Raw genomic sequence first — 25,888 nt, 5'->3', positions numbered from 1 at the left:
CTTACATTTCCTGACTCCAGCATATATACACAACTGATAATGACATGTGGCGTTTTGGCTTAACGTCACTGATCAGTCATTCTGCAGTCCCTTGGCTCTTTGTAACCCCTAGACATACTTCCTCTTCCTGCAATCCTTCTCTGCATACCAGAACTGAACAATTACGTGCATCTTTAACATATTTCATAACTTCTACAAAGATCATGCTCCTTGTGACATGTCCAGACAGCAGCCTGGAACAAACCTAAATTTATTCTTATTCTGCTTTTTCCACTAGTCAGCAGTTCTTCTAAAAAGTATGCAGCACAGTAAAAAGAGGAAGTGTGTCCGGTCAAGATGTGTTATAATACAATAGAAAAGATTGATCTGTTGTTAGTCTAAACATTTTTCTAATAAAAAATAAAGACACAAAAATAATAAAAATAAATTCCTTTTTTTCCTAAATTATGAATTTAGACTAAAAATATATTTTCCTATTGAAGAAATAAAGGTTTTTACTTCTGTAACCCAAACGTTGCACTAGCAGATGAGTTCTGCTCATGGAAATGTACTGATGTCTTCTTTTGTCTCTTTTGTCATTTTCTTCTAGTTTATACCTACTTTTACAAGGGAAAGGATTACTGGAAGTTCGATAACCAGAAGCTAACGGTGGAGCCAGGCTACCCCAAATCAATCCTCAAAGACTGGATGGGCTGCGATCAGTCGGAAGTAGAAAAGAACAAGGACCGTCACCTTCCTCACGATGACGTCGACATCATGGTTGCCATAAATGATGTGCCCAGCACTGTAAACGCAATCGCTGTGGTCATCCCATGCATCCTTTCACTGTGCATTCTGGTCCTTGTATATACTATCTTCCAGTTCAAGAATAAAAACGTCCAGCAGCACGTGACCTACTACAAACACCCCGTGCAGGAGTGGGTATGACGGACCAGGGGCCGCCATGGACCCCAAACGCTTGAGAACACACGTGAGGGCTACTATGCTGAGGTTTGACCAGTGCCTGTTTTCTGAACAACCTTGTCCCAGAACGGCAACAGGAGTCAAGGGAGTATCCTCTTCCCTCCCAGTCCGGACAGAACTTTACAACAAATATTGCAATTTTTTTAGCATGAGCCCAACGGACAAAACTTTCTGGCCTTATGCTAACCAGGTGAATCTTGGCGTTTTGAGGAATCATCATTGAAACCATTACTTTCTCTTCTCCAGGAGAGATAGAGGAACCACCGATTGGCGAAACGCCAGAAAATCCTCGTCTCATTCTCAACACGAACTTGTACATGAATTTCGAGTATTATCAAAGAAACGAGCAACAAAAAAATGACTTGAAATCCACTTAGGTAGAAAGGCCATAGAAAAGAATACCAAGGAATCCTTGCAGTCGTTTTTTCAGTTATGAGGTAAAAGGTTTACCGCTAGCACTCTTTGAAGACACGTTTTTTATAGGAGGCATTTTCAAACAAATTAGCTTCATAACATCAATCTGAATGTTTGAGTCTTTTCTTTCCTCACCTGCCTACCCATTTCCACAGAGTAGGAAGAACGATTTATAATAACTAGGGCAGTCTTAACACCTCCCTCCCACTCACTACTGTACTCTATTCCTTTTCTTCTTTGGCTCTTTTTATCAGTAGGCAACAAAAGAGGATGTTTTTGATCAGATAGCTTTCGTGTAAGGCCTTTATAGGAAAGTCATCTTGAGTCATAAGAGGTGCAATTTGATTCTTTGGGATCAGGCCTAATTTCTTGCAATCTCGACATTATATTTGGCTTTTTTTCATCATGTTATCCACCATTTCCTGTTTTGACCTTTTCACCAAGTGTAATATGTGAAACACTGGTGCCAGGCAGGAATACGAACTCTGAACACATCTGAGTATGAGATAGCTTTGTTGCCGTTGCCTACTACAGGAGATGATCTCTCTCAACGGTTCATCCGTCCTCTTCGAATGAACGTAATACGCTGTGTGTCTTACGTTGAAGTGACTTCAATTTCATGTGTTCTGTGTGGATTGTCTAACACTTAGCTCAGAAATGTCTGTCGGGTGCTTTTATTGGTTCGACTGTGCTGTTTAACAGTGAAGTGTGTTTGTAGCATATTAACGCATCTCTTTGTGCTCATCTGCTGTGAGATTGGATCTGACACTGCACACTGGAAGAAGATGCAATCGATCCTTTCAGAATTTAGAATGAAACTTTTTGGATTAAGATTTCAGTCGTATTTATTAGAAAAGGCTTGCAGCATCTTAATCCCAATGTTAAGACGGTAGATCTGGCGAGACTCCCTATAAGGCTTCACTTAGGTTTATTGTTTGATATTGGGGTTTCACTGATATTTTTGCCTTAACACATTTAGGTTGCATGTAATGAGATCCATTTTATTTTTCTCTGTGGGAAAAAGCCACTTTTTTGTTTATTCCACAGAAAATGTTGTACATATCTTATTCACAGTTCAATGGAGCATGGATCTGCAACAGAAACTACCTGACATCTACTTTTAGGTTTCTAATGTGTCTAAACCAATGGTTTAAGCTTGTATCCAGGCTTTACCATACTTTTACACTGAGCTGGCTTTATCAGCATAGTTTTTGTGACATTGTGTACATCTGCCCAACCACTTTCCATTCATCTAATTTTGTTCATTTCAAATCAACATGAATGTTTTCTGAAGGTTTTGTGGGATACGAGATTTTTAGGTTTTCTCTAAGCCCTTGTCTTCCAAAGTAATGTTTAACCAGTTAAAGCGTTTGGATTTTTTTTTAAGAGGAACATAACACTCATCTAAGAGACAAAATAGAAGAAACCGAAATTTGGAGAATGAAATATTTAAGAATTTCAAAGTGCAGCATTAGACTGGAGGGGGTCCAGTTCGGTGACCACAGGATTTCTTCTCTGTTATTCACAGACGATGTTGTTCGGTTGGCTTCATCGAACATGGACCTTCAGCATGCACTGGGGAGGTTTGCTGCCGAGTGTGACACAGCTGGGATGAGAATCAGCAAGTCCGAGGCCATGGTGCTCCACCAGAAAAAGATGATTTGCCATCTTTAACCTTACCGCAGGTAGAGGAGTTCAAGTATGCTAGGGTTTTGTTCACGAGGGAGAGAAGGATGGAACGTGAGATTGACAGGCGGATGGGTGCAGCGGCAGCAGTAATGCGGTCAATGTATTGGTCCTTTGTGGTAAAAAAGGAGCTGAGCCGAAAGGCAAAGTTCTCAATTTACCGCTCAATCTACGTTCCAACTCTCACCTACGGTCATGAGCTTTGGGTCATGACCAAAAGGACAAGATCTCGGATACAAGCGGCTGAAATGAGTTTCCTTCACAGGGTGGCAGAGCGCACTCTTATAGATAGGGTAAGGAGCTCTGTCACTCTGGAGGAGCTCGGAGTAGAGCTGCTGCTCCTCCACATTGAGAGAAGTCAGCTGAGGTGGCTCGGGCACCTGTTTCGGATGCCTCCTGCACACCTACCTAGGCAGGTTGAAGACCCAGGACATGCTGGAGGGACTATGTCTCTCGGCTGGCCTGGGAATGTCTCGGGATCCCCCCAAAGGAGCTGAAGGAAGGGAGAGGGGAGAGGGAAGTCTGGGGTTCTCTCCTAAGACTGCTGACCCGGCCTCGGAAAAGCGGATGAAAATTAAATAAAATATTCAAGAAGGACACATGGCGCATTTTTAGCCTGTTGCTTATTTTTTCATATGCAAAGGCTCACAACCTCCCAATTAATGGAACTTGGTACCTGTTGCCCACCTTTAGTGAATATTATTAGGGCATATTTACCCTCAGAGTAAATAAGTTATGACTTTATATCCCACATTTGTGACTCTTAAACTGTGTCATGCAAAATTTCTGTTTTGCAGTTGCACCTTTGTATTTCACATTTTAATCTCACAACTACCATTTTTTAGCTTTAAAGCAGAACCATGCTTTTATAGACTAGTCAAATGTATTTGCCACATGATTACTTCATGTCCAGAAGTCAGTCCACTGTATGTCCTTTACATATGATATTATGGTACTTTTTTGTTAGCAGAATGCTTGGTATAATGATGCTTTTTGTCACTGCTTTGCATTGACTCTAGAATGTTTTATTATACGGTGGAAAAATGTACAATTAGCATGGTGTTTGGTTTTGGTTTAGCTCAATGCAGTAGTACTGTGGAGGGGCATCATGACTGTGCCCCTTAAAGACATTGTGCCTTGTCTGTAAGTCCGCTTTGGCACGCTGAACACTGCTCATTTACATTGATTTCCACCGTTATTTCAACAGTGGACACATGGAGTTCATCCCTTGATATATTTATTCAATGCCTTTTCTAAAGCGATAACCATTTATTTTAGTTGCCCTCCGTTTTATATAGCATTCTTTTTGGATCTGATGTGCGAGCAGCTTGGTCGTGGGTAGAGAAGTGGCATGAAACTAGAGCAGATTTTACATGTCTGTGCCCACTTGGGAACAACGCAATGTTATTGTCTTTCACAGACACACATTTTTTATTAGTCAGCTCCTAATCGAGAGCACCTGCTCGCAAAAAACAACAAGCAATGTGTCCGAGAAGTGAGCTAATGTCTCGGGTACAGGAAGTACCGGGTTGGGGGTGGGTGGGGGTATTTTGAAGGAACACACTGTGCATCACCAATTGTCTTCCTCGATTCACAATCTGTCCGATGAGCCGGTGTTGGTATAAGTGATGGCGAAACCACTCGAATAAGCCATGGACTGAATTTGACAATGTGGCACAATAGTGTGTTCCATATTTAAAGAGGTTTTGTGTGTTTCTTTGCTATTTCTGGCATTTTCTATAGCAGTTCAGATGATCAGAGTGTTAAAGTATATTCTACAATGCCAATATGAGGTTGTTTTGTGATCGTAGAGAACTTACTCTAAAACAAATTGTGGTCAAAATGTCAAATTTAAATGTATTTACAGAGTAACAGAGAGACTTTACACATGGTCATGTCATGCATCTTGATTAATCGCTGGTTTTGCTCATAATTTTGACTATAAATATTTTATCAAACTAAGAGTGGGCGAAGCCGTTGGAATCTAATCTATTACAAGTCTCGAGACTTGTCTCGTCTATTGATTTTCTAGTCATAAAAAAACAGCTTTTTATGCTGCTCAAGGTTGCAAACTAGTATTTTTATGATATTATTTGTAGAGCAATTAGTTTATCTGTTGGTATTCCGAGTCAATTCCCACATAAGCAAAGAAATAGGAAGTCGCAGTAAACAATCGCAGTAAACAATCGGCATTGCAGAACGCCAACCTGATTTCACCAAGTAGGACATGTTTCTGGATTCGCATCTGTGTTGATCCTGGAACAACATTCCGATCAGCCAATCAGAATTAAGGGATACTGTTTTTGTTAAGCTTAGGCTTACGGTTAGGTTTATGCACTTTTACATAATTGTTATACCCCTATGATTTTTGGGAATAATTTACAGTTATGATTGGGTTTAGTAGGTAGGGAATAGGAGTACATTTTCCAACAAGAATGATGTTCCAGGATCAACACTGATGATAATCCAGTATGGCATCGTACTTGGCAACATCATGACGTGTGTTATAGAATAAACTGAAAATGCGAACACTATATTTTTGCGACTTTGTGAATAGTTTTGCGATGGCTTATGTGGATTGCATATGCAATCTTAAACATTTTTTTATGGTTCTGTAATTCCATTTTGGGGCAAGTAGCGATTACAGATGTGACATTGCATTTGTACTTATGTTGGATCACATGCCCCTTTTTGGTTGGTCAGATCACAAATAGGCAAAGGAGATTTTTCCATTGCTTCTTTTGCACTTATAGGCTGATTTATACTTCTGCGTCGAGTGATCGGCGTGACCCACGGTGCGTGCCTTGCGCGTAGTTGTGCATTTATACTTCTGTGTGCTCTTTATGTTGCTATGCAATAACACTTCCGAAATGCTAGTTAGCAGTCGGTTTTTATATAATTCTCTCCAGTTTCTTTGTGGGTGTTTTGTTTTTTTCTGAACGCTACAAGTAGCTAAAACTTGCTCAATCTGGCAAAGTTTAAGCTTGGGGAGATCTTACCTGCTAAATCACCTCAGGTGATTGTGTTAGACCAATAGAAGATCGTTTAAAATAAGAATGTTAAAATATGGGGCAATCACTCACTTTTAACACCGTCTAATCATGTTGTTAAACCCCGCCTCTTTTCGGAGCATCGTACGACAGATTTTGGCAAGCACAAGCTCTAGTATGACCCGCAGCTTAAGTCGCTTTGGGCAAAAGCATCTGCTAAATGCCAAAATGTAAATGTAATTTCCATGGCTTTTCCAAAACCTCATGGGTTTTTCTAAAACTTTTCCAAGCCTGGAAAATGCCATGTCAAAATTCCATGACTTTTCCAGGTTTTTCATGACGTATGAACCCTAAGCGTAATACAAAACAAAAGTTTCCATCTGGAGCTTCTTCACAGGACTCGACATTTGTAAACACTTGCTCCATTGGGCTCCAAAGCCCACTCTTGTCACTGCTACCAAGCCAACCAATTGCATAGCTTGCACTACGTGTCAGTGCGACGTGTAGTTAAATTTTTTGAGAGGTGCGTGCCGGCGTCAGCCACGGCGAGGGCGTCGCGTCCATAGACTGTAAAATATATGGACGTAGTATCCGTGACGTCACCCATAGGTTTCTAAAGAGCGCAAAAGAAGCCACAAGTAGGCGCGGCCAACCGTCGCCATTTTGTTCGCGCGTCATCACACCCACGGCGGATACCAAACAAGGGCAAAGAGGCGGAGAGTGAGCGGAGCTACAGACACCTGCTAGCATTTAGCTTGGACCTGGTTCAGACACACTTTACTTTGGGAGAACGCTTAATACTTTATCACCTGCGACTCGTTTGTATTCTGACCACTTGTGCTTGGCTGTATACTATATCAATAAAGTGTTTAGACTTTTAAAAACACTGCTGTAATACATTGAGCCACTAAACATTGTTCTTATGACGTTTTTCAACAGGAGGAAAACGCAAATGACTTCCAAACACTTCAGATATAGTCTGTGTTAGTAAATGCAAGACTATTGATGAAATCCAGCATAACGCTGTATGACAACGCTTCAGATGACTGTTCTAGAACCTACAGCTAATCAGTCTGACAGATTCAGAAGTGCATTACAGCTCTAAATATAAATATAAACGATAAATGATCTTAAATAAAACAAATACATGTGTAGAGATGGTATATAAGTATGTAACTTTACTCACATGGGAAACGGAGGCCACGTGAATGGTTTGTGAGCACAATTAAGTGCCCTCAGCATGCCATGCCATCTAATAATTGTAGGAAACAAGTCCAAAAGGCAACTGACTGTGTAAAGCCACATAAAACAATACAGAAATACGATAAATATGCCGAGTTCAGTGGCTAATCTGCTGGAGTCAGCTGAGGTGACGTGACGGCGACCAACAAGACCTAGCTGTCAATCAAGTGGCCACTCCTTTAATTATGCAAACTTAATATAACGTAATATAAAGGAAACGGATGAGTTATAAAAAAATTCACCCCCTCACAGTTGTCATGAAGGGTAATATTAGCTGTATTAACCAAAATCGTTTTTTGTACCAGGCTGTAAACACCTTTTTTTCTGCTGTAAAGTTGGCCATTCTAACAGTGGGCTCAATTAAACTTTGCTCTGTTTTGGAGCCAGGAGTGGCCAGGACTAGCGGAATTTTGGATGAATTGCAGTTTTAGTTACTTCCGTATTGGCTTCCTGAGAGAGAGCGGGAGGTTGCCGCTTGGTCGCGACCGTGCGAAGGCTGCGCCAGATCATACGTGTGCGCATGACGCAGAAAAATAAATCAGCCTTAAGACTCAGTAAATATATATTTGAGTGTGAACTATCCCTTCAACAATTATTTAACACCACCAATAAACAGGGCCGTGAATTGCATTTACACTTATCTTCATGAATTACTAAAAAAGCATGACATGACCAAGTGTCTCAGAAATTCATTTATATTTCAGCCTGCACTATTATCACTAAAAGATTTGTTTATGAAAAAACAAGAGGTTTAAGTTAGAGATTAATACCTATTCACAAGGAATTTCAGAGCTGACAGAGAACTGCACAAGCCAGAATTATGTGTACATATTAACACACTGAACATTCAGCTGTGTCAGAAGTGAAACGTTTTAACAGAACTAAAGTGTATTTATCAAAGGTGGATATCTTTAGAAATGTTTGTCGTAAGGTCATGTGAAAGATTTGTAATGATAGAGGCTTATCATATGAAAAGCTATTTATTTATCATTAATGGAGACATAAGGGTATTCTACACACAGTTTCATTTGAAATCAAGGTGAAGCCATGCCTATAACCACATTAGTTGCACAGAAAATGAACAAAAAAATAATAATAATACAGAACTGTACAGGGAAATACATAAATAGGAATTCTCTGGTAATTTGCCTCTTTTTAATGGGGATGATCGTGGCTTTGGACAACAGTCACTTTTAACCCGAGCTGCTGTTGCCTTTTGTTTTTTATGGTCCTTTTATGAGACTAACAATAGGACAAACATATCAGAGGTAGTCAAGGAACCGACTGTACTTATGCTGTTTAATTACAGAGGGTTCATTTCAACGGAGATTTTATCTGAGATAGCTTTAAAGTTTCGGTTTGTTTCTTTCTTTTTTAAGTATTATTCTTTTTCTTGACTGACCACGAGGGAATTTCAATTGTATTGTGTAAATAACTTTGATTCTTTTGTTTCCCTTTGACAAGAATTTAAGAGTGAACTTGTCGCTCTGTGTTAAATAAATTCCGATTCTGTCCTTTTGATATTTTCTGATTTACAGGTCAAATGTCGCTGTCTGCTCAGCTTCGTCCAGGTTTTAACGGTCATGTAAATACAAAGATTTACTGAAACTTTTCAGACCTTTTGTATTTTTCTTTCACTCTTTCAACGGTAGCGTATGATTTCACATTGTCATGCATAACGTCTCGATTATTACATTTGAGAGTGATCTTAAACTGATTTACTAATATTAGATCTAATTTAAGTTTTCTTTCTCAGATTCTTTCTCAGTTTTGAATTCTATAAAGAGTCGTTTTTATTTCAGTCTACAGTTTTACACTGTGTATCTAATATCACCATGTTCAAAGAAATGTCAATAAAATAAAATGACATTAATGTCAAGTGTTTGAAGCTTGTTTCTGGATGTTTCGCAATATATAATCATGGCATTTGTGTTGTACATTCATACATACAGTTAAAGTCATAATTATTCGCCCCCCTTTGAATTTTGTTTTCTTTTTTAAATATTGCCCAAATGATGTTTACAGGTTTTTTTTCTGATTGCTTACACACATTTTCTGAAAGCATGTCTCATATTGTCAGAACTCTATGAGACTCTGGGCTCTATTTTGACGGTCCATGCACAGAACGCAAAACGCAGGGTGCAAATGCTTTCAGGGTGTGTCAGAACGCATTTTTGCTAACTTAAGGACGGGAAAATCCGCTTTGCGCCGTGGCGCATGGTCTAAAAGGGTTGAGTTTATTTTCTTAATGAGTTATAGGTGTATTTTGAGAATAAACCAATCAGAGTCTCATCTCCCATTACCTAAGAGCCAGCTGCGTCACGCCATAAGCGCATTTTGACGTAAAGTAAGTTCACTTTCGCTTTTGCTCTCGTGGATAGGGAAACCTTACCGCACAGACATCAATTAGCCTATAAAAAACTACTTTCGTTTGTTAAGCGCAAAGATTTGTTTCAAAACTATTTCTAAATTCAGTTCTAATTTCCAGCAAACGAATAAATGAACAATAATTACAAAGTTACAAAGTTTGGTTATTTCCAAATACACCTGCTGTGCCCCAAATGGTCTAAAACCTGACAGGTGGACAAATCTAAGCTTGTTTTAAATAAACAAATATGGATATAATAAATAATACTGCTAATAATAATAACATTATACAAAAGCAAATTGAATGAACTGAAAAAGCCTCCCAAGATGAAGAAAGTAAGGCAGTGGTTTTTAAATTCATGTAGGCTAGAAATGAATTTGTTTAGTAATATTTTAATCATTTATATTTATATCCTTTTATTTATAGCCATTTATTTCAAGCTTCCAATAGTGCATAAATCCATTGCAAAACCAACCCATGCAATGTAAGTCTCATGAAGTATATTGATGTTTTTGTAACAAAAATGGTTCTTATTTTGAATGATAAACTCAAGTCACTGACCTCTGATGCATGAGGCAAGACACATCCAAATCAGAATTTCTGGGAATAAGAACCACTTACCGCACAGTAGGCTATATTTAGCACAGAAAACGAAAACTAGTTGGCTATTTATTACCGTACATACATAAACAAAATCGTCACACTGCTCTCAAAAGACAATTTATTGAGACATTACATCCTACATTGTCTTCATCAGGTCAAGCAATACAAGAGAGAAGTGACGTGGGGAAAAAGGTTTCAAACCAAATTTCAAAACTTTGTTAATTTTTGTGTATGTCACTTCATTTATTATTTGGTTAATTACAGTTATTACTGTTTTCAGGTGAGATTTCTAAGGCTGCGTTCACACTGCAGGCAAACAAGGCTCAAATCATAATTTTTTTGCCCACATGTGACTCAGATCTGTTTTTGTGTTGACAGTGTGAACAGCTCAAACCACATGGAATCTGATATTTTCAATTCAGATGTGTGCCACTTTCAAATGTGCTATTAAATCTGATGTTTTGCGATGTGACGCAGTGTGAACGGGTATGTAGGATTTCATGTGACTTTTACATAATCATGCATCATCATTCTGTGCTGCAAACATCATCTACTCCTCAGCAGCATCAGAATAGCACACAGGGCTAATACTTTAGCATAAACAGTTGTTCATTCGGCTTAGTCCCTTTATTAATCCGGGGTCGCCACAGCACAATGAACCGCCAACTTATCCAGCACGTTTTTACGCAGCAGATGCTCTTCCAGCGGCAACCCATCTCTGGGAAACATCCACACACACACACACACTACGGACAATTTAGCCTACCCAATTCACCTGTACCGCATGTCTTTGGACTGTGGGGGAAACCGGAGCACCCGGAGGAAACCCACGTGAACGCTGAGAGAACATGCAAACTCCACACAGAAAGGGCAACTGAGCTGAGGCTCGAACCAGCGACCCAGTGATCTTCTTGCTGTGAGGTGACAGCACTACCTTCTGCGCCACTGCTTCACCCCAAACGGTTGTTCATTTTGCTAAAAATATTCAACTCAAAACCGATGCTTGTTAACTAATCATTAACCATTAACCTTTTAAAAATATATATTGTTCAGTTAGATTTAACATAAAAAGTATGTCCATAAAAATTGCGTATATAAAATTAATAAACCACCTATACAAAAGCTATATTTCACTTAAATAATTAATACATTAACTGAACTGAATATGAAACACTGTGATATAAAACTGATATGAATATAAAAATGAACAATCATTAACCCTTGACGAGTCCACCACACTGGTGGTCAGAAAAATGCACACTGTGCTTGTCATAAACTACAAATGATCAGTGTTTTCAATTACAAGACACTTACTTCAGGGTTTAACTGGCGAAGTACACTTTAGTAGTAGCAGAACAACACTTTACAGTTCATAAAATACACCACGGTTATATGTGAAAATGGCAGTAATCATATTAAACCTAATCTGACAGCGTTTTTACTCACAACATACAATATCCATGTTGCAGTGTTTCCTCTAGGATTTTTTCAGCTGTGGCGGCAGGCCTTACACAGATCTACCAACTACCTTATAGCTTTATTTCAATGACAAATGTTGTGAGCTCAGTATTACCAGTTGAGATCGCTTTCATGTAATGCGAGAATGCGAATCTCTTGGCTTGCGCGCTGATTTCTTCTGCTCATGCACAAAACGTCTTGCACACCCCCTCAAATATACGCTGCTCAAGCGCAGATCTTCTTGTGCGCTCTCAAATAAACGCTGCTGAAGTGTGATTTAGTGCATTTATGTAACAAGTATGTCTCCAACATTTATTAGATTTGGTGGGAATATTTATAAATGTCTCCAATAGACCTACAGAGTGGCATTAATGCATCCTATAGTAAAGTGAAACGGCAATAAACTCCAGCAAGATAAAGTCATTGTATGCAGAGTCACAGACCTATATCTATAAATAAAGTATAATTATGGAAACTGTGTTCATCTTAACTGAAAACTACGTCGTGTTTGCTTGCATCACGCACCTGTCAGTCAGCAGCACCTCATGTCACCTTAAAGGGTTAAAAATGACGCACCGAACTACTACGATTACAGAAAAGTTTGCGCAGTTATAATTCCTTACCTTTAAATACGTTTTGGTGCGATTATAACTTGCTATTAAAAAAACAACAACAATGACTGAATGTTTTGAATGAGATGCAGTAATGTAGCCATGGCGGGATAAATTTTGTGTGTATGCAAAAACCATGTATTGTGTGCAAAATTTGTGCTGTCCGTAATTGTACTTTTGTGCATACAGGTCAATTGAAGACCATAATCTGTTCACCCTGTAAATCTGATATTGGCCACATTTATAACAACAGTGTGAACAGCTATGCAAAAAAAATCTGATGTGAGAAAAAGACAGATTTGAGCACTAAGCCTTGCAGTGTGAATGTAGCCTAAGGCTTTATCTATTAGCCAATTTCCACTGAGTGTTACGTTATTACGATTTGGTATGATTTTATGGCCATTTCTACTGTCAAAAGGTACCAAAAAGCGAACCGTACCATATCACTTTTTGGGTGCTTTTTCCAAAGGGTACCTAGCACAACAAAAGTGTACCAAATGATAGAGCAAGACGTGCAGCTGAATGCTATTGGTTTACACAGAAATGTCACAAGCATGCAACAAGCCAGGAAAATGAAAACAAAGGAAGCAACATTTTTAAATACACAGCCGAGACATTACACCGTACTAATATATACATATGATAATCAGTGGCGTAGAGCAAAATGCAATTGAAATGTTTTTCTTACAAAAACAAATTGATCTGCTTCATAAAACATGTATTAACCCAATAACAACATATGGGATAGTTTTACAATGGATTTATGCACCTTTGAAAGCTATCCAACACCATTATACAGCATGGAAGAGCCAGGATAACATTTACAACTACTCTGACACAGTTTGTCTGACAGAAGAAAGTCATATACACTGTGGAAAAAAGAAAAAACAATTTACTCATAGACTTTGTAAGACTTGTCGTAGCATTTATATACAACAACTGTCTGATGATTTTTTGCTAAATTTATAAATGTAGAGGATGGCTTGAGAGTGAGTAAATTATGGCAAAACTATTGCTTTAAATGCATAAACAACACCAAACCCATTTAAGCAGCATTGAAACTGCAACATCTCCACTTCGCCAGCGTCCCGCACTAAATTTGGCACTCACTCGAAGGGAAATTGTCCAAATGTCTTTTCTCTTCTGCAACATCTTCAGTACCAGTTAGTGCAGGATATCATGAAGCGCATGTCGTCTACCTTTCTGGTGCCCATTTGGCATTGGGGCAGGTCAGGGTGAGGATCCAGTCGGTCCTGGGGATCAGTAGTACCGGGTTCAGTTTGGACACTGGATGAAGATACTTCACCTTGGCTTGGCAGATTTCCTGTATCCCTCTGTCTCTGGTCAAGAGCAGCCATATTGGTGCTATGATTCGAGGCCATTTCTTAAATAAAACACAACAGATTAAATTTAGCTTAAAAAATTAGATACCACTTTAAAATGCTTAATTTTACCAGATTTACTTGTTATAGCTTTGCCTTTGAGTAAAATGTTTGTTTTATTATGTCTGGCAAGATTTTCTCCAATTTTCTAATAATTATATTGTAATTTAGAACAAAAAATAATTGAGCAAAATAGATTTTCTTTTCTTCTGATTGACTTCTATTGACTTCTTAACTTTCCGAAGTTAAACAATTAGTAATGTGTTGCTCAAAAATGAATAACAGGTCTAAAATATACAGTCCTTTTTGTTATTTTGACCAGCTTTAAGTATTTATTTTACACTTTTTATTTACATTTTTATAATTAGCTATGCATTTTAATTCAATAATTAAATAACAATTTATTTGAATTAATGACAATTTAACCTTGGTGTATTATCTAAAAATACCAAACCCCCAAACCAAAACCAAAAAGTACATTTTCCCATAAGGATAAAAGTTTTGAACAGTGAATAGAATACTATCGTTAATACATTGTTGAGCCTCACACCATAATGTAGTGGTGTATGTACAATACTAAAATAAATGTAAAGCAGCCTCCTTGTATTTATTGCAAAAAGTAAACTTTATCAACACCATCTTTTTTTTTTTTTGTTAAAAAATATTTGCTGGATAAAATCTGTGGATATTTATTTCGTTTACTGAGGTAAACTCGGTTTTATATTCGCATATTAAGACTTTGGTGTTTAATAAAATAGTGATGCAGAATGTTAAAAGACTTCAAAACAACATTACTCTATTTAATTAATTGTGAACAATGTTGTACTTTGACACTCAATGGCTGCTAATATTATTTCCCCCTTTAGTATAACGTAACTTTTCTGAAATTATATTAAAGTAAATGTCCAAATATGTAATATGAAACCAACTTTACCTGAACCTTTAATTGAATTTCTAATATGATAACGTTATATCTGTGGTAACAGCCACACTTTCCTCCAGCAGACAGCTATGCATTGAGGACGGAACAAAACCTACAGAAGCAGCAGCACTTAGAGAGCGTTTGTCAGCGTGACTGGGACAAAAACAGATCAATATTGTGTGTTAACGAGCCGAGACACGTCAGGACTTTACCGCACACCGGCTCCAGCCCCCGGAATCCAGCGTTTCACCGATTAGTTCGCGATGTTTCCAGGCAGAAAACGCAGGGTGGACGGCGAGGGTCACGGGCGCGCGCTGCTGCAGTGACGTTTTAGCTAACGCTCTGGAAGTGTCAACAAACGTGACGTCACGCCGAACTTCAATGCCGATTGGCTGAGAAATCCACATTGACAGGAGAGGCGTGTTTTGTTGCTATGCAGGTTTGTGGTTGGGGACAAAAACACGAGTTGTTGCTAGAAGGGATACAGCTGCAGCCGAAAATTAACGACAATTATTTACATAATTAATTAAATTATCCATTAATCGTGTTTTATTAACGTCTACCCCGACCCTCACAGTAATGTAAAACAGTAATTATAACGAGTAATATTTATATTATTTATTAAATTATCCATTAAATTGTGTTTTATTAACGTGTACCCTAAACCCAACCCTCACAGCAATGTCAAAATATTGGTTATTGTCGACAAAAATTATTGTATGCTATATTATATGCTATATTGAGGTGAGTATCCACAGCTGTATACCTTCTAGACTTTGCCCGGTGACAGGGCTGGCCAGTCTGAGTCAGCGTCTGTCTATAAATATATAAATGTGCTAATTTAAATAATAATAATAATAATAATTATTATAATATGTGTTTTTGTTTAATTACTTAATTTTAAAAAGTATTATGCTGTGGAATAGAATATTGTACAGCAAAAGTGACTAAAGGGATTAAGTATTTGTAGGGATTGTAAATATATGTTTTATTCTTTATTTTTGTTTGTTTATGTAGGGTAATTATTATAATTGTATATTTTTTCATCTTAGGTTACACTGTAATTAAAGTTATTGTAAAGCACTATCATTTTAAAAATGCATGTAATTAATAATAATTACTCTAATCGGGTTTATTCATTTCTTTATGTTATTTTTGTTTGCTGCGTAAATTAATAATTTAATATATTGTATTATTAATTATTATTATTTAGTTATAATAAAATTCAAAAACATTTTTAACAAAGATTAGAATATTAAATCATTTAAGATATTTTGGTATTAATTATTAAGTAAAAGGTTTGAGTAACGTTAATATTTATATATTTATCATATATTAACGAGGAACTCTGTCTTTAACATTTAAAACCCAAAACATTATTCTGACGTAATACTTATTTAGTTTTATTAGTTACTATTTATTTATTTTTTTGTTTGCAGATTAATTTAATAATGTGTTGTGTTGAAATATACTATCAGATCATACAATTTTATAATGGTATACTAATATTTTATTTATTCATTCATTTTCCTTCGGTTTAGTCTCTTTAGTCATCAGGGGTCGCCACAGTGGAATGAACCGCCAACTCATCCAGCATATGTTTTACACAGCGGATGCCCTTCCAAATGCATCCCCGGTCTGGGAAACACCTATACACATTCATTCACATTTCACACTCGTACATTATGACCAATTTACGTTAGTTAAAACTTTAAAGTTATTCAATTCACCTGTAACGCATGTCTTTAGACTGTGGGAGAAACGGGAACATCTGGAGGAAACCCACGCCAACACGGCGAGAAAATGCAAACTTCACACAGAAATGCCAACTGACCCAGCAGGGACTCGAACCAGCGACCTTCTTGCTGTGAGGCGACAGTGCTAACCACTGAGCCACCGTATCGCCCAGCAACATTGCTATTATAATAAAAAAACACGTTTGATGGTTTATTATATTTTATAATTATTACAAATAAAAAAAATTATAATACGGATACAAACATTTATTATTTAAAGATCAAGGCTCTAACGTGATACTTGAGAATCAAAACAAAGAAAGTAGTGTTTCCCGTGACAACAGGGGCTCACGTATGACGTACCACAACGCTTTGACGTTGCCACGTTGAGGAAGTGAGGTAAACTAAACACGTGGTAAACGGCTCGTCCACGCTTCTCCATAGTGACATTCGGTAAATATACAATTACTCTTACAATTAAGTTTAATTTTATTGTGTAATGACGTTTAGCTCATAATTTGTATTATTACCCGCGTCGTCATTCGAGGGTAGAGAATTGTTGGCGTTTAATGTCTAGAGAAGTTGAAGTAACTTCATTTAGCCGACTGCTAACCACCTCGACCAGTGGCTATTCAGTGAAAGTTACTTAAAACGCGTTAAACTCTGAAGTTTTGCTGAAAATTAGGTTAGTCTTGCTTCTCTAGACACGACATATTTTAAAATGTTGTCAAACGTTTGACTCAGTTACATAAAAATGTTCCTCTCACTCAATTTATAACGTTACCCGATAAGATGTTAGTGAAGTTTACCCTCTGTTGACTTGAGGTGAGGTTGGTTTTATATTCGCGCATTCATTAAGTGACAACCTTTGACACGCTTATTATATTGTTGACCGTGGTAGTTTGAATATTTAGTCTGAAACAACATGTAAATATGTCTTTAAAACAACATTAGCACTATTTAATTGACGGTGAACAGTGGTGTACTTTGATAATTATTGGCTGCTAATGTGATTTAACTATTTAAAATTAGCAAAGAATACTTAACTGAAATTATATAATCAAGGAGAACGTCCGAATATGTGAACATAAAAAAACAACCTAACCTTAATCTCTGTTGAGCCTAAACAAACTTTCACTTTTCATCAAATAACCGTTATTATTAGTTGTAATAAAGTGTTTCTGTGTTCAAAGTTTTTTTTTAACTATATAGCCCTAAAATATTGTTTTTCCACCAGATTCAGACAGCTTCCTCCAGATCAGCAGAATGGCAGTTCGTGCATCATTTGAAAAGAATAATGAAATTGGATGCTTTGCCAAGCTTACTAACACATACTGTTTGGTAGCAATTGGTGGTTCAGAAAATTTTTACAGGTAAATCTTAAATTGTATTTCTATAAAAAATCTATCTATCTATCTATCTATCTATCTATCTATCTATCTATCTATCTATCTATCTATCTATCTATCTATCTATACAGTTGAAGTCAAAATTATTAGTGCCCCTCTGTTTATTTTTCACACCAATGTCTGTATAACAGAGAGGTTTTTGCAACACATTTCTAATCATAATAGTTTTAATAACTCATTTCTAATAACTGTTTTTATTCTATCTTTGCCATGATAACAGTACATAATATTTGACTAGATATATTTCAAGACACTTCTATACAGCTTAAAGTGACATTTAAAGGCTTAACTAGGTTAATTAAGTTAACTAGGCAGTTTAGGGTAATTAGGCAAGTTATTGTATAACGATGGTTTGTTTTGTAGACTTATGAAAAAAAACAAATGCTTAAAGGGGCTCATAATTTTGACCCTAAAATGTTTTTTAAAAAAATTAAAAGCTGCTTTATTCTAGCTGAAATAAAACAAATAAGACTTTCTCCAGAAGAAAAAATATTATCAGACACACTAACAAATTCCTTGCTCTGTTAAACAATTTGGGAAATTTAAAAAAAGAAAACAAAATTCAAAGGGGGGCGAATAATTCTCAACTGTATATACTGTAGTGATTGAATAATATTGTGATTGTGATTATACCTGTTTGCTTTTAGTGTTTTTGAAGGTGAACTGTCAGAAACGATGCCCGTCATTCATGCCTCTATAGCAGGATGTCGAATCATTGGGAGAATGTGTGTGGGTAAGAACATTTATTTAATCCAGTTTCATTCATTCATTCATTTTCCTTCGGCTTAGTCCCTTTATTCATCACCTAATTTATCAATAAGATGTAATAAAATTTTCCCCTATAATAGTTCTCACCATTCATTCAATCAGTCAAATGTATATGCATATTAGCCATTATTTTATTTGTTAATTTTATTATTCAAGATACAGATCTGAAAAAGCTACTTCTTTCTATTAAAGGGCTGACCTCCCCATACGTTATGTTTTGACTTCCTTCAATGGGGATCAAGTGTTAATTAGGGAGGGGGGTCAACAAAAAAAATCTGCGTATTTATGCGGAGTGATTTTGGGAGTATCATAATTAAAAACTTAATATATGAAAGAGAAATAATACTTTTTAAAAACTTATTTAATGTTTACAGTGCATATTCAAATAGATCTACTTATTTAGTAAACAAAGCAAGTCTCTCATAATATATCCACTAAAAGACAGAACGTATGATTTTACTTACTGTATTGTAAATAAGTCATATGAACATTTTCATATTTATCAATAATATTACTTATAAGTAAATCTAAATGTACACACATTTACACAAGTAAACAAATAGACTCAATGATTAGCTGGAAATCTGTGGGCCTACATATCAGTATATTGTATTTCAGAAACAACCCTATTGCATTTCTTTGAATATGGTTATGATAACAAGAAATCAGTAGTTAATGATGAAACTTTACTGTTTCTATATCTACCTTGGTCACATTAGGTCTTGTTACCTCTTGTTTGATCAATAATAGATGTCGTGTGGTCTATGACGCTCTTCTGCAGGAAACCGTCACGGTCTCTTGGTGCCCAACAACACGACAGATCAGGAGTTACAGCACATCAGAAACTGCCTGCCAGACTCCGTGCGCATCCAGAGAGTAGAGGAGCGTCTTTCTGCACTGGGAAACGTCATCGCTTGTAACGACTATGTTGCTCTCGTTCATCCAGACCTTGACAGAGTAAGAACATCTTCAAACTTTAAAAGGATAGTTCAGCCAGGAATGAAAATTGATCACTATTTACTCTCCCTCAAGTGACTATAAAAATGTATTTCTTATGTCGAACACAAAGGAAGATATTTTGAAGAATGTTGAAAGCCTGTAGCCATTGACTTACATAGTAGGAAAAAATGAATACTATGGAAGTCGATAGTTGCAGGCAGTGCCGGCCCATAGGGTTCAGGGTCACCAGGCGAGATAAAAAAAACAAAAAACAATTTCAATATTTAAGTGTATAGATTTTTATTACTGTAACATTTAACCTATAATACATAAGCAAAAATATTTGCTCAGATTTAAATAAATAAGTTTGTAAGCCTGAAAACACTCATTTATTAGCATTGAGTATATAAGTATGACACATACAAATAAAACATGAATCAAATGCATTTTTTGTAAATGTATTACACAAATATATGCATAAATAACTCGAAATGCTGGAGATGTTTTAGCTTTTCATACAGAGATTTACACAAACAAAACTTTGTATTAGAGACTGGATAAGATTCGATTTTGACAAAATTACGGGAAACCCTGTTTTTTTCAGCAGGCTGAATTAGTGGGACAGATAATTAACTGATTATTTAATAAAACATGCTGAATGTGGCCGATTGGTTGCATTTGTAAAACACGTCCTAATACTGCACTACTAAATTATGTAGTGTGTATAGCAGAACACACAGTTGAATTCAGAATTATTCCACCCCTTTGATTTGTTTATTTTTTTAACATTTCCTAAATTATGTTTAACAGAGCAGGGAAATTTTTACAGTATTTCTTCCCATGATTTTTTCCCCTTTCTTCTGTTTAGACGCCATTTTATTTCAAATGAAAATTTGATTAAGACTTATTAAAAATAGCAACAACACTTGTGACAGTATATTACGTAAGACTTTAAGACACTTTTCAGCTTTATATTGATCGTGAGCAATTTGGAGAGATATGTGGAATCTGTGAAGGAATACGTTACGTCATTCTAGTCCATCCAATAGCTGATCCCAGGCGGTGTTATATAGTGTGGTGCTGCTTGATATTTTTCTAATATTTTCTGCTTATATTATTACTGTTGTTGTGTATTTACAATCATTTTCATTTATTTGTCATGTATGAATTATACAGAGCTATTCTTTTAATGAAATGTGGAGGTTATTTTTTTCCTCACAGTGAATTGTATCGTGTTTAATGGGGTTTGTGCAATGCGCATTATTAATGAATTTTTAAATGCTCATTCTTGCGCTTACGTTCACAGTAAATATAACATAAAAGCAGCACTTGTGGTGCCCTCCAAAAATCGGGGGCCCTAGGCTATACTACACCTATATTGCCTGTTGGATGCCTACTGGTTTAAAAAGACCAAGATTAAATGAAGATGGACAAATGAGAACTATTCTGCCATAAACTATAGTAAAACAACTTGTCAAAAAGAATAAAAAAATAAATAAACCCTGCGAAGAGACATAAAAAAAACTTCTTTTATTATCAGCTGTCAGTCAGCGCCCGCACTGAATTGACCATCAAGATCTGCAGTGTAAATGCAGCTGTAGTCATTGAAAGTCAGGAAAAAAAACAAGAAATTTGTAATTTGGCCTATTTCATATTTTGATTAAACAAGGAAAAAGTTACTTAACTAATTTAACTTAACTAATTAATCAAACTTTTTTGCAATTAAACGCAATAAATCACATTTAAAAGACTGAAACTTGTAATTTTGGCTATTCAAATGTAAAATTAATGTAAACACAAGATAAAAAACGACTTAAATTCAAAATATAATTGTTTATTATAATTTTTGTTTAACTTGTAACCCACATTTCTTCATGTAAACAACAAACTGTTGTAAAAAAATAAATGAATGAGTGAAAAAAGAGAAGAGAACCCAGTCCAGGAGACTCGAAACAAGCAGAATTCCTTTATTGAGACGTGTTGGTTAATCTGCAGTCATACAGCGTCTTTAAGATGTCCGTGTCTGCAAGAGCCTACTAGAGGACCGCAGTCTGCAAGTTCTTTCACAAGTCTGTAAAATAGTCTGAATTAAGACAAAGATTTCATGGCTATATTGTGTTCTTAGGAGGAGGGGATATAGCTAAACAAAGTATGCAAATTAAGAGTTGTGGTCGGCAGGGTAAACTGCTTTTTCAGACCTAATCTCATCTTGTTCTGGAGACAGAAACCGCCTGACCATTTGATCGAAAAGAGAAAACAATAGACACCCCATGCTGTGAAACTGACAATTTGCATTACATTGGCTTAGCCTGTAATCAGAAAGACAAAAGGTTAATGTCCTTAACTGGAATGTTAATGAAATTATATAATTAAAAACCAGAGAATATAACTTTTTAGTTATACGTAGATTATTGTTAATTTGAAATTAGATGATATAAATTTATATTTCCACAAAACCCACAATAAAACATCAAGATCCTGGCTTGACAGCCATATTTATTACAGAAATTAAAACACAGGCATGTTAATGCCATTTGAAATTCAAAACAATCAACACCAATAAAGAAAACCTTGATTTCCATGTTGGATTCTAAGTGGACTATAAAAAAATGCCAAAATACAGGCATTGCAGATATGGAAAATTAAAATAATGATAAAGTATTTAATACAAACAAACAATTGTACTCGTTGAAAAGTTGTATTGCTGATAGTTGAGAACACACACACACACACACACACACACACACACACACACACACATAAACAACACGCGTAGGACAGCACAACCGGATCGACTCTCTTCAGATTCAACATGCATGATCGCATTCATCAAATTTGCTTAAACTAAGCATTCTTAAGTTTGGCTGTATTTTACAAGAATTCTGACACAACAACGTGAAGCAGACGCTTTACAAAGGTTGCGTTTAAGGGGGAAACACGACAGAATGGGCCATCTTTGACAGCTCGCGACATCATCTGAGTTTCACAGAGTACATTTACATGGACACCAAGACTCTGATTTTAATATGATCAAGATAATACTCTTATTAAGAGTCCACCATGTAAACAGCAACTTTTGGTTCCCTTAAAGGACCACAGAGTCACGAAGTGCGGAGGTTTTTCTTTCAGTTCGGCATATGGTATCAAATTCCATTGAAACAAAAGTTGAAAGATTAACAATGAAACATACAAAATTAGATGAAACTCTAGAGGAAACGCTGGATAGCCTGGTGATGCGACATTAATTGTTTTAAACTTTACTTCGAGAAGTGCTTCCTTGGTCTTATCTATATTTCTTTGCATGTTGAACACACGTCCACCACAACAGAAAAAAAACTGAAACTGCGTTAATTGTGTAAAAAATGTTTTAATGTGTTAATTATTTCAAATTAATTACATGCGTTAACGCACTAATATTGACAGCACTGGTTTATATAAATGATTTTAATTTAAATTAAAATAAGCATTTCACATAAGAAAAATAAGTGAGTGTGTAATTATTATATATTAATCGGTCAAAAAACAAAGCACTTTTTTGTTTTTCATTGTCAATAAATGACAAATTAATCGATGCAAATGAACACAGATGGTTTTGTTTAGTTTTTCATAGTTGGTGTATTTATCAGAAATGTATTGGATTGTCCGCAGGAGACAGAAGAGATTCTAGCAGACACTCTGAAGGTGGAGGTGTTCAGACAGACGGTCGCAGAGCAGGTGCTTGTGGGTAGTTATTGTGCTTTCAGTAATCAGGGAGGCCTCGTTCACGCCAAAACATCCATAGAAGATCAGGACGAGCTCTCGTCACTCCTGCAGGTGCCTTTAGTGGTAAGTTGCTGACGCGTCATCACTGACAAGACCGTAAATCATCTTCACATGCTTCTGCACCATTACTATGTGTATATATATATATTTAAATCAAAAGTTTCAACGTGGGCTGAAGTTGTTGTGTTGGAAAGCCTCTCGAATGCTCTCATTAAATGTTCACTGATGAGTGTTAACCGAAGTCTCTGTCTGCAGGCTGGTACAGTGAATCGTGGCAGTGAAGTGATCGCCGCCGGGATGGTGGTGAACGACTGGTGTGCTTTCTGTGGTCTGGACACCACCAGCACTGAGCTCTCAGTCATCGAGAGCGTCTTCAGACTGAGCGAAACACAGCCCAGCGCCATCGCTACTACTATGAGGGACTCGCTCATCGACAGGTACCAGACCACCACTGCAGACAAATACACTAATGGGCCCATCACATTAAACATCAGTGTTTGTGTACAACAAATGAACGTGTTGATTTCACAGATTGCTTCATTCCACACTATGAAAATAAGCCCATCAAATGCATAAACCTGTTGAGATTCTTATGTTGAACACAAAATATGATATTCTAGTCATTGACTTCACAGTATTTTTATTCTGTTTTTTATCATAATATTGAATTCAATAGTACAGGGTTCATACGGTCATGGAAAATAATAGGTTGCCATGAGATTGTGATGGTTTGTAAATAAAATAATAATCTAGCCAAAGTGAAATATTCAGTTTCAGAGAAGCCTATAATAAACTGTTTTCAATATTAATGACAAATTTGAATAAGCAGGAAATGCCTTTTTGCGATGTATTCGCAGCACTGAACATGTTCCCAGATTACCGCGGAAGAACAAACTCTGTTAAAAGGATGAGAGAACTCAGAAGCTCATTGTGAGAATGAAGATGTCTGCATATTTGTGCAGTGTCAAATAAAATAGCTTAAAACACTTCAGTATTTTAGAGAAAGTAGTTGAAGTTTGCATAACCAATGATTGGTCTTATCTACCTGTGACCCAACCATAAGTAAATATGTAGCCTATTTTTTTATTACCTGACCGGCACATTATTGGCAGCACCCGCTTAGATAATCGGGAAATGTCGTTTTTTTTGTCGTTTACGAATTACCACAACACCCTACGTCAAGGAAATCGTGTGGTCTGACCGGAACTTAAGTGTGAGTAAATAAAGAACTCTGACTTTATTGGTATAAACAGGGTGTCTGCAGGTTTCACTAGACCATTTCAAGATTTTTTTTTTTACGACCATGAAAAATGAAATTTCAGACTTATATATTGCTTAACACTAAGGATTATTTTAATTTGCCCAGCAGAAAAAAAATGACTTTCCCAATCAAAAAAAACTAATACTAATTCATTCTAGCAGTGGCGGATTTAGGCATGGGCAATATAGGCGATCGCCCAGAGCAGCATCTTGCTGGGGGCGGCACGGGGAGACGGTGCAAAAAAAAAAAAAAAAAAAACATCACCTAGTATAAGCATTGAGATCACTGTACATCAAGACAACGACAAGGTTTGTTTGAGCTCAGTCATCCATGGCTCGTTATTATATGCATATAGTTTTACAGTGTAATGTCTTGGTTGTGTATTACAACATGGCGGTTCCTTTGTTTTCATTCTGGCTAGCTGCACACAAGCTCATGACGTTTCTCTGTAACCAATCAGTGTTCAACGGCGCGTGTAGCTTCATCTTTTAGTACCCTTTCTCGTGTTTGGTACCCTTTGGAAAGTGTGCTGAAAAATGGAAACGGCCATAAAAGCGCACCACTCAGTGGAAACAGGGCATTAAACTCTGAAATCTGGACTGACAGTTTTAATTTAGTAGAACTTCTGTTAAGCTGCTTAGACACAATCTACATCATGAAGTGCTCTAGAAATAAAGACGAATTAGATTGAATTGAATTTTAAATGAGTCAAAACAAGCAGACCCTAGTTGTGTACATTTTTTTTTCAACATAACTTTAAAAATTTAAAACCGTGTATTAGTTAGACTGTTATAATATTAGTTATTTTATTTAGTTTTATTGAGATGTATTGTTGGTGAAAGGAAAATTACGACCCGTTTGAAATGATTTAGAACCCACAAGACAATATTTCAGTGAATTGAAGACTTTTTAAGGCCTGAAATTTAATTTTTGAAATGCAAGACTTTTTAATATGTGCAGATTCTTTGATAAACCGTGCATTAATGTTATTTGAGAACACATCTTAACCTTTGTCATTTCTTCTTTTGCAGTCTCACATAAAGCAGAACGGTTTTGGCATCTTAAGAAGAGCCTGAACGGAGCTGGAAGTCAACATTGGTTGGTTTAAAAGCTTGTGGGTTTTTTTCATGGACGAACGCACTCTTACCTTCACAACACACACACACACACGTCTTCACTGTAATATTCATGTATGAACTGCTCGTCATGCTGTCTTTGTGAAAATGCCAAGACAAAATAAAGTGTTTTTATTGAAGACCACCTGTCCTGGAACTGCTGACAGATGTGTTTTCTGCTCAAACACAGTGCTTTAGTCAATAAAATAACCATATCGCTTCCGTAAAAGGTCTCGAATGTGATTTTTGCAGCATGTAG

The 25,888-nt window shown here is 36.5% G+C and overlaps 2 protein-coding genes and 2 long non-coding RNA genes across 6 annotated transcripts in view; 2 read left to right on the top strand and 2 right to left on the bottom strand.

Annotated features, from left to right (window-relative positions):
* The window catches only part of mmp24 (matrix metallopeptidase 24), a 72,650-nt gene extending 63,467 nt beyond the window's left edge, over positions 1 to 9,183 (top strand). Inside the window, exon 9 of the mRNA XM_694711.9 lies at positions 590 to 9,183. Within this exon, the coding sequence (XP_699803.4) occupies positions 590 to 927 (338 nt within the window). The 3' untranslated portion in view covers positions 928 to 9,183. The remainder of the gene's footprint in view (positions 1 to 589) is intronic.
* A 3,764-nt stretch (positions 9,184 to 12,947) lies between these two features.
* si:ch211-239j9.1 lies at positions 12,948 to 14,963 on the bottom strand. Its single transcript, NR_170221.1, has 2 exons — positions 14,852 to 14,963; positions 12,948 to 13,719 (listed from the first exon to the last, which is right to left on the bottom strand). It is a non-coding gene; the product is annotated as a si:ch211-239j9.1 (long non-coding RNA).
* Positions 14,964 to 16,131: 1,168 nt separating this feature from the next.
* LOC141386370 (uncharacterized) lies at positions 16,132 to 16,725 on the bottom strand. Its single transcript, XR_012408250.1, has 3 exons — positions 16,641 to 16,725; positions 16,370 to 16,556; positions 16,132 to 16,288 (listed from the first exon to the last, which is right to left on the bottom strand). It is a non-coding gene; the product is annotated as an uncharacterized lncRNA (long non-coding RNA).
* A 51-nt stretch (positions 16,726 to 16,776) lies between these two features.
* On the top strand, positions 16,777 to 25,858 carry eif6 (eukaryotic translation initiation factor 6). Of its 3 annotated transcripts, none has more exons than XM_073952699.1 (7): positions 16,777 to 17,060; positions 17,613 to 17,748; positions 18,432 to 18,517; positions 19,334 to 19,509; positions 23,140 to 23,316; positions 23,509 to 23,690; positions 25,546 to 25,858. In XM_073952699.1, the coding sequence occupies exons 2-7, from the start codon at positions 17,642 to 17,644 to the stop codon at positions 25,553 to 25,555; spliced, it is 738 nt and encodes a 245-aa protein (XP_073808800.1). In that variant the 5' UTR covers positions 16,777 to 17,060; positions 17,613 to 17,641; the 3' UTR covers positions 25,556 to 25,858.
* The last annotated feature ends 30 nt before the right edge of the window (positions 25,859 to 25,888 follow it).

The sequence above is a fragment of the Danio rerio genome, chromosome 6 (assembly GCF_049306965.1).
Source record: "Danio rerio strain Tuebingen ecotype United States chromosome 6, GRCz12tu, whole genome shotgun sequence".
Classification (NCBI taxonomy): Eukaryota; Metazoa; Chordata; class Actinopteri; order Cypriniformes; family Danionidae; genus Danio; species Danio rerio.
This window is presented reverse-complemented; position numbering and strand designations above follow the sequence as displayed.

Coding starts and splice junctions, on each gene's coding strand:
- eif6 (XM_073952699.1), top strand. CDS start 17,642: ATGGCAGTTCGTGCATCATTTGAAAAGAATAATGAAATTGGATGCTTT. Junction 17,749..18,431: donor GGTTCAGAAAATTTTTACAG/GTAAATCTTAAA, acceptor GTTTGCTTTTAG/TGTTTTTGAAGGTGAACTGT. Junction 23,317..23,508: donor TCCTGCAGGTGCCTTTAGTG/GTAAGTTGCTGA, acceptor CTCTGTCTGCAG/GCTGGTACAGTGAATCGTGG.